The following is a 16,533-nucleotide window of genomic DNA, read 5'->3' on the forward strand; positions in this document are numbered from 1 at the left end:
AGGAAGGCGCCAGAAAGTGGAATGAGAGCTCTCCAGTCTCTGGGCGAAAAACAGCAGGAGTTTTTGTGAGTGGTCCTGCTGAGAACAATGACACTGGAGCGCGCGTGCACGAGATGACTCCATGTTTTTCTTTCAGTGTTTGAATGAATACAACGTTGCCCGGTTGGAATATTATCGCTATTTTATGAGAAAAATAGCTTAAAAATTGATTTTAAACAGCGTTTGACATGCTTCGAAGTACGGTAATGGAATATTTTGAAATTTTTTGTCACGAAATGCGCCCGCGCGTCACCCTTCGGATAGTGACCTCAACGCATGAACAAAACTGAGCTATTTCAATATAACTATGGATTATTTCGAACCAAAACAACATTTGTTGTTGAAGTTGAAGTCCTGGGAGTGCATTCTGACGAAGAACAGCAAAGGTAATCCAATTTTTCTTATAGTAAATCTGAGTTTGGTGAGGGCCAAACTTGGTGGGTGTCAAATTAGCTAGCCATGATGGCCGGGCTATGTACTCAGAATATTGCAAAATGTGCTTTCACCGAAAAGCTATTTTAAAATCGGACATGGCGATTGCATAAAGGAGTTCTGTATCTATAATTCTTAAAATAATTGTTATGTTTTTTGTCAACGTTTATCGTGAGTAATTTAGTAAATTCACCGGAAGTTTGCGGTGGGTATGTTAGTTCTGAACATCACATGCTAATGTAAAAAGCAGTTTTTTTATATAAATATGAACTTGATTGAACAAAACATGCATGTATTGTATAACATAATGTCTTAGGAGTGTCATCTGATGAAGATCATCAAAGGTTAGTGCTGCATTTAGCTGTGGTTTTGGTTTTTGTGACATATATGCTTGCTTTGAAAATGGCTGTGTGATTATTTTTGGGAGGGTACTCTCCTGACATAATCTAATGTTTTGCTTTCGCTGTAGAGCCTTTTTGAAATCGGACAATGTGGTTAGATAAAGGAGAGTCTTGTCTTTAAAATGGTGTAAAATAGTCATATGTTTGAGAAATTGAAGTTATAGCATTTTTGAGGTATTTGTATTTCGCGCCACGCTGTACCATTGGATACTGGTGAGGCGTTCCGCTAGCGGAACGTCTGTCCCTAACTTAATGTTTAAACAATTAGCTAAACATAAAGTTCCTGATTTAAATTACTATATTGTTTTATAATATTGGCTTGTTAATTTACATCTGAAACGCCTTAATTTAATTGAAAATGTCTGTTTTTTGATAATGCAATCCTATGAAATTGCTGTGTAATACTGTAAATGTACATAGATTTACCCCAATGTGGCTATATAGGGTGTATTTCTTCCCTCTTCAAATTGTCAAATTGATTTACACCTATATTAATCAGAAATTAGAGAATTGTAATTTTTTTATTTCATAGAATTACTGTTACTGTAAATATACAGTAATTTACCCATAAAATTGGCTATTTAGAATGTATTTCCACAATGTTTAAGTTAATTTACATTAAAACAGCTACTTTAATCAGAAATTACTGCATTTTGAGTGTGTTTTTCCATACAATTACTGTTAAACTGTAAATATATTTAAGAAAATCTATGTACAGTGGGCTTAATGACTTTTGACTCTGATTTCCATAAAAGTAAATTTACTTATGTAAAATTAGAATGATTTCCCTTAAAAAAAGAATCCATAATTTGTTATAATAATTGACAAACCATTATTACTGTAATTTTACAATTGTTTTATTATTCAGAAAAAAATGAAATTACTTTTCGATTTTACAGTGAATTTTCTGTAAAATTACATTTTATTTTTTAGAGTGTAGGTCATAGAGGGAATGCAGAGAGAGTCCTACGTATGGAGGACAAGTAGAAGAGGAGCAGCCTCTACCTCTCCTTCTCCTCTTCTTCACTTGCACTTCTGGAGGGCCTCCTGCATCCTCTCCTCAACATGCTCCATTTTCTTGGTCCACTCATCAACGATGTCCTCCTCGTCGTCCCCGATGATGGCCGTGTAACCTATGAGGGCAATCAGGCCGATGCAGAATATGTAATTGAGGTGCGTGCAAAGCTTCACCATGGTGTCGTGGTCGCCCTGTGAGTGCTTCAGGTACACCCCAAGGATGGACTCGCTGAACACCTTAGATTCGCCCACCACGCCTTCGTAGAGCGTGTTCAGGTTTTGGTCATCCAGGTCGTTGGAGTAGCTCTCCTTGAAGTCATCCTTCTTGCGCTCACGGTGCTCGGGCCCCGCCTCCACCATCTCCATGAACTTGCGGAACTGGTTGCGCAGGTTGTTCTCCACAGGGAGGTACTGGCTGTCCAGCGTATTCTTCTTGATCTGTAGCAGGGTGCTGTTGTTCTGCTGGGACAGCTTATCCAGGGCAGTGTTGATGGAGGAAAACTCCTTCTTCAGATTCTGGATGTCCTCATTGTCCACCTTTTGAAGAACCAGTCGGATTAGAGAGCCAGCCAGGCCGAAAATGGGGTTGACCACAGCTGCAGCAGTGGAGATGGTGGCCACACAGCTTAGCACCTTCACTATGCCCTGTTTCAGCTTGGCCTGGTCCTCCATGATTTTAATCTCTGACATGATGGCAAGCAAGGCTCACGTCAAAATCAGGCAGTGCTTTGAAGGGTTGGGGAGGATGGTAGCTTCTTATACAGAGACAGGAGCCTGAGAGAAAAAGAGAGTAGAGCAATCTATTGACAAGTTCTTTCAAATATAACAATTTCATTGTGTGCAAGTGTTAAACTCTCTAATAGTGTTCAATGTAAAACTTAAAGTATTGATATTGTCCCACACTGCATAGAGTTAATGTTGCACCTTTGAAAGTGTTAACTTTTTAACACCTTCACAGTTTCTGCAACTCTAGTTGGAAATGAACCCTGGCCAACACTGTTGAAAAACAACTCCATAATACATTTTTAAATCTTATAGTTGACTGTCTTTCAAATCTGTATGGTGTACAGTTTGTGTTACACAGAGAAAGTTGACTTTGTATAACTGTTTTTACCCCAATAAAGTGGACTACATTTGAACACCATTGGTCTATTTACGTCCATCTAAGAGCATAAAAAATGTATTGCAATTACAAAAAAAACATTTATTTAGAAAAAGTCAAGAAGTAAAAGTACAAAATAAACCATGCATTGACTTAATACTGAAAATAAACATGACAGTGTAGGAATTGGGAAATAGAAAACACGAGGGCTGTGTGACGCAGCGGTCAAAAGCACTTCATCGCAGTGCTGAGGTGCAATTACTCCTTGGGGTTTGATCCCAATTTTATAATTGGCCCAGTGTCATCCAGGATAGGGGAGGGTTTGGCTGAAGGGGCTTTCCTTAGCTCATCGTGTTCTAGCGACACCTTGTGGCAGGGCCGGGCGCCTGCAAGCTGGCTTCGGTTGTTAGTCGTATGGTGTTTCTTCCGACACATTAGGATGGCTGACATCCGGGTTAGGCAAGCAGTTTGATAAGAAGTAGGCAGCCAGGAGGGTCATGTTTCGCAGGAGGTATGACTCGACCTTCACCTCTCCCGAGCCCATTGAGGAGTTGCAGAGATGAGCAAAGGTACTAATTTGGGGAGAAAATGGGGTAAAACTATGTGTCCAGTAAATAGGCACGGTGGGCTTATGGTTTCTTTCCCTCTAAAAAAAGAAATAATAAAAAAAAATTCAAACAAAGCGATTATTGTTAATTCATTTAGAATTATATAAAAGCCCCTTCAAAGTTCTCACAGATTAGATTTGCCCCTTAGAAAAATGCCCCTTAGATATTAATTTAGAATCCTCCAATCTTCTAAATCAAATTATTGGCATTGTCATGTCATTGAAAAAAATAGTTGTTGATATACTGTAGGCCTACTGTAGGCGACATGAGTCTTGCTAGTGTTGAGTAATGTGCTGTGTAGTGGTGGTGTAGGTCTTATTTAAACAGAAACATCTAAACATCAACTGTTCAGAGGAGACTGCATGAATCAGGCCTTCATGGTCGAATTGCAGCAAAATAACCATTACTAAAGGACACCAATAAGAAGAAGAGACTTGCTTGGGCCAAGAAACACGAGCAATAGACATTAAACCGGTGGAAATCTGTCCTTTGGTTCCAATCGCCATGTCATTGTGAGATGCAGAGTAGGTGAATGGATGATCTCTACATGTGTGGTTCCCACCATGAAGCATGGAGGAGAAGGTGTGATAGTGTGGGGGTGCTCTGCTGGTGACAATGGCAGTGATTTATTTAGAATTCAAGGCACACTTACACAGCATGGCTACCACAGCATCCTGTGGCAATATGCCATCCCACCTGGTTTGCGCTTAGTGGGACTATCATTAGTTTTAAACAGGACAATGACCCAACACACCTCCAAGCTGTCCAACACACCTCCAAGCTGTGTAAGGGCTATTTGACCAAGAAGGAGAATGATGGAGTGCTGCATCAGATGACCTGACCTCCACAATCACCCGACCTTAACTCAATTGAGATGGTTTGGGATGAGTTGGACCGCAGAGTGAATGAAAGCAGCCAACAAGTGCTCCAGCATATGTGGGAACTACTTCAAGACCGTTGGAAGAAGCATTCCTCATGAAGCTGGTTGAGAGAATGCCAAGAGTCTGCAAATCTGTCATCAAGGCATAGGGTGGCTACTACTACTAGGAGTGTCCAAACTTTTGACTGGTACTGTATAGTAATTTATCAAACCTACAAGCAATACAGGACTCTATTATTATGGTGGGAGATTATTATACGGTTTAAAATACCTCAATGGACCGTAAAGGAAATCACACTACAAACAATCAACGTCATGCACTTAAGGAAATCACGAATGTCATGGATATATTGGAACTAGTGGATATATGGAGGGTTAAATATCCTGACCTAGTTAGATCTACATTGCGGAGGCTCAATCAAGCTAGTCATCTTGATTACTTTCTTATGTCATTCTCGCTGGCACCAACAGTTTAAAAAAGTGTTGAAAGGGGACAGAATGAGATCAGACCATCAAATAATTGGAATATACATTAATCTTACAGAATTTCTACATGTGCGAGGATATTGGACATTTTATCAAAGCGAATTGGATGATAACGTGTTTTTAACTAGGACAGAAGAATTTATAACTGACTTTTTCCAACATAACATAGGTACAGCAGGTCTGCTTATTGTATGGGACACTTTTAAATGTGCCTTTAGAGGCCATGCAATTCAATACAACACTAAAACAATAGCAATTTAGATCAAAGTCTATATGTGACCCGATTCAGGAAACTAGGCGTATGTCGGTAGTCACGACTTCACAGGAGAGCTGTTGAACGTTAAAACAAATATTTAGCCAAAACACGTCTTTTGGCCAGAAATGCCTTCTCGAACATGTAAACTTTCATGTGTCTGAATAACAAACTTGTATGCCATCTGTAAATACGAATACAAGTGTTAAATTACGAGCCTTGTTGGTTAAGCCACAGAAAAAGACAGCAACCCCACTAACCATGATTGGCTGAGATAATGAGTGGGCTGGACAAGCCGAGAGATGAGTTTGGATTGGTCTGTCAAATGCGGCTTTTTAGAAAATGTATTGTGTAGTGGAGCTGCATAAGTGTTGCTCTCCCCTTTCTGGAGGATCAAATTTTGAAATCAGTGGAATTAGAGTATGATCGCTAAAGAGATGGATAAACACCTGTCTCCGGATTACATCTTCAAACTATGGACAAAGGTGGTATGGCTTTACTGACAGGGAGATGCGTCCATCATGCATAATGATGTATACAGGTAAGATTGTCTAGCGTTAGCTAGCTACATTTTCAGATATTACACATTTCTAATGTTGACAGAAAGTGGTTTCATTTCAAGCTAAAGTGTACTGTTAGCTAGCTTGAATCTTGTATAGAAAGAATCTTGTATAGGCCAAACTACAGAGGAGGAACTTCTTAATGCAATTAAAGCCTTTAAATCCGGAAAAACTCCAGAGCTGGGCAAATCAGTAGAAGTATACCAAACCTTTTGATATACTCAGAGGACTGTTATTAGCATTTTTTTAACCACTCCTATAAAAATGGTAGATTATCAGATACTCAACAAGTAGGTCTGATTTTCATTCTTACTGAAACAGGATCCAAGTGGTAAATATATAGTTCTACTCCATAAAAAGATTGTAGGCCACTTACACTTCAGTGTCGTGATGCAAAATGCATAGCCATAGAATTAAAAAGGTATTGATGAATGATATTAAACCTAATCACAGCTTTTTTACATGGTCGTTACATTGGAGATAATGTAAGAGTACTGGAAACAATAGAACACTATGAAAAATCTGGGATACCAGGCCTGGTATTCATAGCTGACTTTAATATTTAAGTATAACTTTTGTATGACTGAAGCCTTTAGTGAGAGATCTAAGGCTTTAATATTTAATCATTTCTGCCCTCCGACTTCATGTTCATTATATAAATAGCCCCACTTAATTTTGTCTGGCTTGCCGTTCCAAATAAAATTGAATATTTTTAGCTCATATTTAAAAATAAACAGGTGACTAGGTGTGGGCAAGACCATAAGCAAATAGGTAAACTGAGATATGACTATAGAGTTTATCAGGGTGATTTTTTCCCCACAAATAGACAGGTATTTTCTTTTCCAAGGTAGCAAGATCGTATCTATTTTTGCTAACTTTCTTTTTAATTGTATTGTAGTGAGATAATTTTTCTTTCGTGTTATGTATATGTATGTCCCCATCACCGTCAGACCATTTTATTGGTAAACCAGCTTTTTTGTGATCCAATATGTAATAGTACACTTGTCATTATTTGGTTGTAATCCAGAGAGGTTAGAACAATTATCTATATCCTCTATGAGGCTGTGGAGAGATCCAAATTGTGGATGTAAAAGAAAGCATGAATCATCGCATACAATTACACCTTTCTTTTTAAGCCCTGGATTTCTAACCTATTTTTGTTGGATCTGATTTAAATAGCTAACATTTCTATGGCCATAACAAATAGATATGCGGATAGTAGACAACCTTGTTTTAATCCTCTTGACAGTTTAAAACTTTAAAACCATTATTAGGGCTACTACACATACCCATTGTTTAAGAGATTCTCCAAAATATAAATATTCCAGAGATTTATATATAAATTTCAGTCATACTTATCAAAAGTGTTTGGGCGGCAGGTAGCTTAGTGGTTAGAGTGTTGGACTTGTAACTGAAAGGTTGCAAGATCAAATCCCTGAGCTGACAAGGTAAAAATCTGTCGTTCTGCCCCTGAACAAGTCAGTTAACCCACTGTTCCTAGGCCATCATTGAAAATAAGAATTTGTTCATAACCTGTCTGGGCTAGGGGGCAGTATTGAGAATTTTGGAAAAATATGTTCCCATTTTTAACTGCCTCCTACACCAACTCAGAAGCTAGAATATGCATATTATTGTTCAGGTTTGGATAGAAAACACTCTGAATTTTCTAAAACTGTTTGAATGGTGTCTGTGAGTATAACAGAACTCCTATGGCAGGCAAAAACCTGACAAGGTTTCAAGCAGGAAGTACCCTGTCTGACAAGGAGTCGTGCGTCTTGCATCTTTTTATTGAAAAGTAAGGATCTTAGCTGTAACGTGACAATTCCCAGGGCTCCAATAGGCTCTCAGAGCCCGCGAAATAACTGAAGGTTTACGAGGGAGCCTCAGGTTGAAACATATTATCGCCTTTTGTAAGTGGATGCTCCGAGGACCTTTGAATGATGCGCGTGCATGAGTCGCTTCTGAGGAGAAATTTTATTCGGCTGTTTAGGCTCAATGCATACTCCCGGTCGGAATATTATCACTTCTCTACGACATAAATGGCATAAAAATTGGTTTTAAACAGCGGTTGACATGCTTCGAAGTACGGTAATGGAATATTTAGACATTTTTGACACGCCAATGCGCCATGCGCAAAACCGGGAAGAAGCATTCTAGAACTCACGAACAAAACGTCGCTGTTTGGATATAACGATGGATTATTTGGGACCAAACCAACATTTGTTATTGAAGTAGAAGTCCTGGCAGTGTATTCTGATGAAGAACAAGCAAGGTAAGAACATTTTTCTTATAGGAAATGTGATTTTGGTGGATGCTGACCTGGGTGGGTATCTAAATAGCTAGCCCTGTAATGCCGGGCTATGTACTTAGATTATTGCAAAATGTGCTTCATCCGAAAAGCTATTTTAAAATCGGACATATCGAGTGCATAGAGGAGTAATGTATCTATAATTCTTAAAATAATTGTTATGCTTTTTGTGAACGTTTATCGTGAGTAATTTAGCAAACTGTTAGTAAATTCAACGGAAGTTTGCCGGGGGTTATGCGTTTTCTGAACGTCACATGCTAATGCAAAAAGCTGTTTTTTGATATAAATATGAACTTGATTGAACAGACATGCATGTATTGTATAACACAATGTCCTAGGTGTGTCATCTGATGAAGATCATCAAAGGTTAGTGCTGCATTTAGCTGTGGTTTGGGTTTATGTGACATGATATGCTAGCTTGAAAAATGGCTGTCTGATTTTTTCTGGCTGGGCACTCTGCTGACATAATCTAATGTTTTGCTTTCGTTGTAAAGCCTTTTTGAAATCGGACAGTGGGGTTAGATTAACGAGATTCTTGTCTTTAAATAGCTGTAAAATAGTCATATGTTTGAGAAATTGAAGTAATACTATTTCTAACGATTCAAAAATCGCGCCACTGGAATATCAGTAGCTGTTACGTAGGTGGGACGAAATCGTCCCACATACCCCAGACAGGTTAACTGACTTGCCTAGTTAAATAAAGGTAAAATATAACCTTTATTTAACTAGGCAAGTCAGTTAAATACCAATATTGGTTTAAGAAAAGTGTGATAAATAAAGCATACCAGTTTTATTTAATGACAGAAAATTGACAACTGTGCCATATAAATTGCAAAATAGTTTGGAACAGATTTTCGATGAACCGATTACATGGCACATGGTTTATGAACTGATAAGCAAAACGACACCTGATTCAAAACTTAGAATTTTTCAATTTAAATTATTCTAAAATATTCTTTCAACCAATATAATGTTATATATATGGGGGATACAACCATCCCAGCTCTGCAGATTTAGCTGCAAAGAGACATAATCATTAGATCATTTGTTTTGGTATTGTCCATATGTAGCTTGTTTTTGGTCGCAGGTCCAGGAATGAGGAATTCCAAAATGTAACTGGAGCTAACTCTTCAAATAGCACTACTGTCTGACTTGAAAAGTCATAGTCAATAGAGCAATAATATAATAATACTTTTAGCAGAAATAAGTATCTTTTAAATTACAATATGTAGAAACTATGAGAATTGTTCAGAACTTTTGTGAAACATTACAGCACAGTTGAAAAATGTATGGCAAAAAAATGGATGGTAGGGATGGAGTTGAAGGGAGGGACTAATAACAACCTAACTAATGTAAAATATACTGTGTCTGTAAAGTGTATATAGGTTCAGAACTGTTGTGAAACAGCACAGTTAACATAAATAAGCAAATAGAAATCAAACTGGATTGCCTTCAGAAATAGATGGGAGTGATTGAGGGTAGCAGAAGGGTGGGATTAAAAACAAACAAATGATAACTATTGTAAAACTCATTGTCTGTAAAATGTATATAGTATGTATAAGATGGAAGTATAAGCCTAAGTGTTGTCCATTAGTTTACTCCAATTAGGGGAGGGGTGGTAGGGTTAGGGGGGAAAAATAAAGGAAAATATATTTTAAAGTATGTATGTATGTATGTATGTATGTGTGTATATATATATATATATATATATATATATATATATATATATATATATATATATATAAATATATGGGGGATTGGAAATGATGCTGATAATTACATACAATTACATACACCTAGCATTATTATTATTGTGAGCAAAAATAGATGTTGTGCTAGACAGATTCAATGTCCATTGAGTTAATCTAAAATTATGATAAGTATTAGAATCTTACCTTGTGGTTCTGCAGTAGTTGTAGTGAATGTATTTGTAGTTGTGGTTATGTTGTCTCTGAACTAACAGCCTTTATATCCATCTGTAGACTCTGTTCAATTCTCCTTGCCATGTAAGGGCAGAGTGTGGAAGTGGCTCATGCATACACAGTGCTGATTGGGTTGTGGGGAAAAGGTTACTCCTCCATCTACTTTTGATTGGCTCACAATTCAGTACACATACTGTATCTCCCTGGCATATTACATCATTTATACAACAGCATACAATACATTTTTGGACTCACATTGTTGTGCTGTGCTCACTTGAACAGGAAGGTGGCGCAGTGGTCCTTTGTGGGCAAATGTTGTCATCAGTCTGGCATTCTCTGGATTTATGGTGCTTTCAAAACAACTGGTAACTCAGAAAAAAACAAAGGTTGAATCATGATGACGTCATTGATCTTCAAGTCGTAGCTCTAGGAAGAGGCCGGACTTACAATTCCGAGTTGGATGACCGTTCAAAATGTATTTTCCCAGTCGGAGCTCGTTTACTCACTGAAGTCAAGTTTTCGCAGTTACGAGTTAACAGTTGTTTTGAGTGCGGCACCAATCATGCTTCATTGACAGCTGTGCCAATGTTAGATGTTTATCATTTTAAACTTGGAAAAGAGACCCTTAATCCCAGATTTAGGACCACACAGCCACTCCACTGAATAGCAGGCTAGTGACTGCTTTGCAATGCTTGCAGTTAGTCACTGTCACTTATTCCTTCCAAACCACACATTGTTGAATTTGCGATTTCCATCTTGTTGTGTAATGTTGATGTTGAATTTCCTATAAGCCCCGATACGTTTCATCTATAATTTCTCTTCATTATTTCTCTTCATATGACAAGGATTGAAAAGGATTTGCCAGTAGATTGTCAACTTGATTCATGATGATCACTGCTAGCTAAGATTTTGAAAGTATGATGCTGACATGATCAGTCCAATCAAAGCTATTGTACATATTTATTTATTTATTTAATTTTATTTCACCTTTATTTAACCAGGTAGGCAAGTTGAGAACAAATGTAAAATGACTAAATGACTAAATGAGTAAATGTAAAATGTAAACAAGTTCTCATTTACAAGTTCTCATTTACAATTGCGACCTGGCCAAGATAAAACAAAGCAGTTCGACACATACAACAACACAGAGTTACACATGGAGTAAAACAAACATACAGTCAATAATACAGTAGAAAAATAAGTCTATATACAATGTGAGCAAATGAGGTGAGATAAGGGAGGTAAAGGCAAAAAAGGCCATGGTGGCAAAGTAAATACAATATAGCAAGTAAAACACTGGAATGGTAGATTTGTAGTGGAAGAAAGTGCAAAGTAGAAATAGAAATAATGGGGTGCAAAGGAGCTAAATAAATAAATACAGTAGGGGAAGAGGTAGTTGTTTGGGCTAAATTATAGATGGGCTATGTACAGGTGCAGTGATCTGTGAGCTGCTCTGACAGCTGGTGCTTAAAGCTAGTGAGGGAGATAAGTGTTTCCAGTTTCAGAGATTTTTGTAGTTCGTTCCAGTCATTGGCAGAACTGTAAGGAGAGACGGCCAAAGGAGGAATTGGCTTTGGGGGTGACCAGAGAGATATACCTGCTGGAGCGCGTGCTACAGGTGGGTGCTGCTATGGTGACCAGTGAGCTGAGATAAGGGGGGACTTTACCTAGCAGGGTCTTGTAGATGACCTGGAGCCAGTGGGTTTGGTGACGAGTATGAAGCGAGGGCCAGCCAACGAGAGCATACAGGTCGCAGTGGTGGGTAGTATATGGGGCTTTGGTGACAAAACGGATGGCACTGTGATAGACTGCATCCAGTTTATTGAGTAGAGTATTGGAGGCTATTTTGTAAATGACATCGCCGAAGTTGAGGATCGGTAGGATGGTCAGTTTTACGAGGGTATGTTTGGCAGCATGAGTAGGGTATTGGGTAGGGCGTTGTTGCGAAATAGGAAGCCAATTCTAGATTTAACTTTAGATTGGAGATGTTTGATGTGAGTCTGGAAGGAGAGCGTACAGTCTAACCAGACACCTAGGTATTTGTAGTTGTCCACATATTCTAAGTAAGAACCGTCCAGAGTAGTGATGCTGGACGGGCGGGCAGGTGCGGGCAGCGATCGGTTGAAGAGCATGCATTTAGTTTTACTTGTATTTAAGAGCAGTTGGAGGCTACGGAAGGAGAGTTGTATGGCATTGAAGCTCGTCTGGAGGGTTGTTAACACAGTGTCCAAAGAAGGGCCAGAAGAATACAGAATGGTGTCGTCTGCGTAGAGGTGGATCAGAGACTCACCAGCAGCAAGAGCGATGTCATTGATGTATACAGAGAAAAGAGTTGGCCCAAGAATTGAACCCTGTGTCACCCCCATAAAGACTACCAGAGGCCCGGACAACAGGCCCTCCGATTTGACACATTGAACTCTATCAGAGAAGTAGTTGGTGAACCAGGCGAGGCAATCATTTGAGAAATCAAGGCTATTGAGTCTGCCGATGAGGATGTGGTGATTGACAGAGTCGAAAGCCTTGGCCAGGTCAATGAATACGGCAGCACAGTATTGTTTCTTATCGATGGCTGTTACGATATCGTTTAGGACCTTGAGCGTGGCTGAGGTGCACCCATGACCAGCTCTGAAACCAGATTGCATAGCGGAGAAGGTGGGGTGGGATTCGAAATGGTCGGTAATTTGTTTGTTGACTTGGCTTTCGAAGACCTTAGAAAGGCAGGGTACGATAGATATAGGTCTGTAGCAGTTTGGGTCAAGAGTGTCCCCCCCTTTGAAGAGGGGGATGACAGCAGCTCTTTCCAATCTTTTGGAATCTCAGACGACACGAAAGAGAGGTTGAACAGGCTAGTAATAGGGGTTGCAACAATTTCGGCAGATAATTTTAGAAAGAAAGGGTCCAGATTGTCTAACCCGGCTGATTTGTAGGGGTCCAAATTTTGCAGCTCTTTCAGAACATCAGCTGGCTGGATTTGGGAGAAGGAGAAAGGGGGAAGGCTTGGGCGAGAAGCTGTGGGGGGTGCAGTGCTGTTGACCCCGGTAGGGGTAGCCAGGTGGAAAGCATGGCCAGCCATAAATTCTCAATTATAGTGGATTATCAGAGGTGACAGAGTTTCCTATCCTCAGTGCAGTGAGCAGCTGGGAGGAGGTGTTCTTATTCTCCATGGACTTTACAGTGTCCCAGAGCTTTTTTGAGTTTGTGTTGCAGGAAGCACATTTCTGCTTGAAAAAGCTAGCCTTGGCTTTTCTAACTTCCCTGAAAAGTTGCATATCACGGGGCCTGTTCGATGCTAATGCAGAACGCCACAGGATGTTTTTGTGTTGGTTAAGGGCAGTCAGGTCTGGAGAGAACCAAGGGCTATATCTGTTCCTGGTTCTAAAGTTATTGAATGGGGCATGCTTATTTAAGATGGTGAGGAAGGCATTTATAAAAAATAACCAGGCATCCTCTACTGACGGGATGAGGTCAATATCCTTCCAGGATACCCGGGCCAGGTCGATTAGAAAGGATTGCTCGCTGAAATGTTTCAGGGAGCGTTTTACAGTGACGAGTGGAGGTCGTTTGACCGCTGACCCATTACGGATGCAGGCAATGAGGCAGTGATCGCTGAGATCTTGGTTGAAAACAGCAGAGGTGTATTTAGAGGGCAAGTTGGATAGGATGATATCTATGAGGTTGCCCGTGTTTACGGCTTTGGGGTTGTACCTGGTAGGTTCATTGATAATTTGTGTGAGATTGAGAGCATCAAGCTTAGATTGTATATATATATAACGTGATTTGATTACATTTTATCTGTGACCAATGACCTTGAGCCTTCTTGGATGGGCACTTCTAATGTAACTTTATGGCAGCACCCAAGGGTCTAGAATTTTCAAGCACTACCCTTAGACTTGGCGGGGATGTAGTGTCCCCATGATTGAGAGACCACTAAGCCAATCACGGCGCAATGCTCTGGAATTTTCTGCTGGCTTGCTCCACCACCACTGAAAGCACTGAGCTAGGCTTAAACACCTGGATTTTGGAGCTGCCTTACTCAAGAAATGCGGCTTTATTACCTCAATGATATATATATTTTTTTACATTGTTTGCAAACTGATATGTGAACCCACCTGCCCTGAATGATGGGTTGACACTGATGAGCACAACATTACATTATTCAAATTGGTAGGTTATAAAATGGTCATATTGGATGTGATGGGTATGAGTTATGTGGATGTAAGAAATAAGATGACTTAGACAGGTTGGATTTTGGTCGGTTCTGGTTGCACATGAACTTTTTTTAGACGTCTCCTACAAGACGTCATATTGAAGTCTAATTGTTGACGTCTAAAAAACAAGTCTAAAAACCTTTCAAAATCTATGACCGCATTACGACATTGAGAAAATGTGTCATTATGGCTTCAGGACAAGTCTCTGAATCTCCTGGAGTGGCCCAGCCAGAGCCCAGACTTAAACCTGATCAAACATCTCTGGAAATACTTGAAAAAGTGGTGCAGCAATGCCCCCCATCCAACCTGACAGAGCTTGCGAGGATCTACAAAGAAGAATTGGAGAAACTCCCTAAATAGAGTTGTCCCAAGCTTGTCCCGTCATAACCAAGAAGATTTGTGACTGTAATCACTGCTAAAGATGCGTTAACATAGTACTGAGTAATGGGTCTGAATACTTATGTAAATGAGATATTTCAGTGTTTGTAATACATTTTCCAAAATTTCTAAAAGCCTGTTTTTGCTTTGTCATTATGGGGTATTATGTGTAGATTGATGAGGAAAAACTAAAGTGTGACTGTCCTTGTGTTCCTTGGCTATTTACATTGTTTTGTTCACACGCTAGTTTTTTTTTCCGATGTTAGTTTGAGCTTGCTCAACTGCTAGCGAAGAGACACGTCGGAGAATCTCATCTGTCACAGACATGTGAGTCCCATCAAATAATTTGAGGAAAAGTGTTTTTATGATAAGACATGACTAAAAGTTGATAAATATCAACTGTTAGTAATTTTTTATCATAAAAACACTTCCTCAAATACTTTCATTGTGCTGCTAAATTTATTTGTGCTCCTTAATTTTAATTTAGGAGCACATGTGCCCCTTGTAATAAAAAAAAAAAAGAATCAGCATAGTTTGATGCTTTTAAAATTTAAATCTGAGGCCGAGCGTGGCATTAGTGGAGCCATCTAGCATAATGATAGCTTCCCTATCTAGAGTATCTCCTCACCTGAAAAACATGGGGCAGTGGAAACATGTTAGTTAGACCTGTTGTGGGAGAGTGGATCTTCCTCAATGATAGAGGACTAATAACAATCACAATGACAAACTTACCTTCAAATTTTTGGAATAGTCTCCAGAATCCACTCTTAAAAGCATTGCACACGCATCTCTACAGAGAAGGTATATAAAAAAGTAACAAGATCAATAATATTCTCACCAACTGATTACCTTCTCTTTCTCACAAACACATACTGTATGATTTGTGCCCTTTGTCTTTGCTACCAGAACCCACGCTCTCTCTCTCACACAGACACTCATGTCCAGACCCAGATCACATCATGGAAGTGCTCTGTCTTTTTTGCCAGTGGGGCTGAGCCTGCAAGCAGATAGCCACTGACAGAGTAAGGGAAGAGAAGTGGCTTTTGGAAAGCAGTCACACACACGCACGCACACACACACACACACACACACACACACACACACACACACACACACACACACACACACAAACAGAGAAAGCGAGAAAACCAATGAGTAGACCAGCAGCTACTGTAAGCTAACGCACATCTGTACATCACACTGTAAAGTACAATTGACCTTAGTTTAGCGCCCTAAAAACGTAATCCTTCCAGGTAAACTGTAATATGAATACCATTTTAAAGCACAATTTCTCCCCTTTCCAGCAAAATCAATGACGAGACCTTCATGCTGCCCGTCTCTGCATGATTGAAGAAGGCAATAAACTCAGTCGGGTCTCTTTATAAATGATGGATGGGGAAGCGAAACGTACTGCGTGATAGGGAAAGGGGGAGATAAGCCATGTGGAGGAACTGCTTTTTTCACCTGATCTGTCCAACTTATCACCTCTAAAATGTAAATAAAACACTATAAAGAGTTTATATAATGTGTCATTACATTCCTACATATTTGAAGGTTTGTGTCAAATTTGAATCGGGTCTTTATGGCGGCACTAAAGTTAACAGCGGCTGTCACAGCTTTTGAGAGTCATGATGGCTTGCAGTGATGACGCAAAAAATGTATGCATTTGTACAATGTTGCACAATTGGCTAGGTATGCAGTCGCTACAGTCCCATTAGTTTTCATTGCAGCCTCGTTTGAATGCCGCGGTTGCGCAGATTTGTATGGAACGGGGTTAGTCAACAGTACTAGCTAGCGTACATTAGCTAGCTATTGGATGCATATAACGTTAGCTTTCAACTTGGTTAAATTAACCTAGATGGACTGATATTAGCAAAAAGCTAAATAGAAAATGTCAAACCTAGCTGTGGTAGCTAACGTAGTTACCTGAGTGAATGTG

General features: G+C 39.5%; 1 protein-coding gene across 1 annotated transcript; it reads right to left on the bottom strand.

Annotated features, from left to right (window-relative positions):
* Positions 1 to 1,743: 1,743 nt before the first annotated feature.
* Positions 1,744 to 10,056, bottom strand: LOC115176857 (protein rapunzel). The gene is made up of 2 exons (XM_029737201.1): positions 9,982 to 10,056; positions 1,744 to 2,663 (listed from the first exon to the last, which is right to left on the bottom strand). The coding sequence occupies exon 2, from the start codon at positions 2,577 to 2,579 to the stop codon at positions 1,896 to 1,898; it is 684 nt and encodes a 227-aa protein (XP_029593061.1). The 5' UTR covers positions 2,580 to 2,663; positions 9,982 to 10,056; the 3' UTR covers positions 1,744 to 1,895.
* Between the last annotated feature and the right edge of the window lie 6,477 nt (positions 10,057 to 16,533).

This window comes from Salmo trutta, chromosome 37, assembly GCF_901001165.1.
Source record: "Salmo trutta chromosome 37, fSalTru1.1, whole genome shotgun sequence".
Taxonomy (NCBI): Eukaryota; Metazoa; Chordata; class Actinopteri; order Salmoniformes; family Salmonidae; genus Salmo; species Salmo trutta.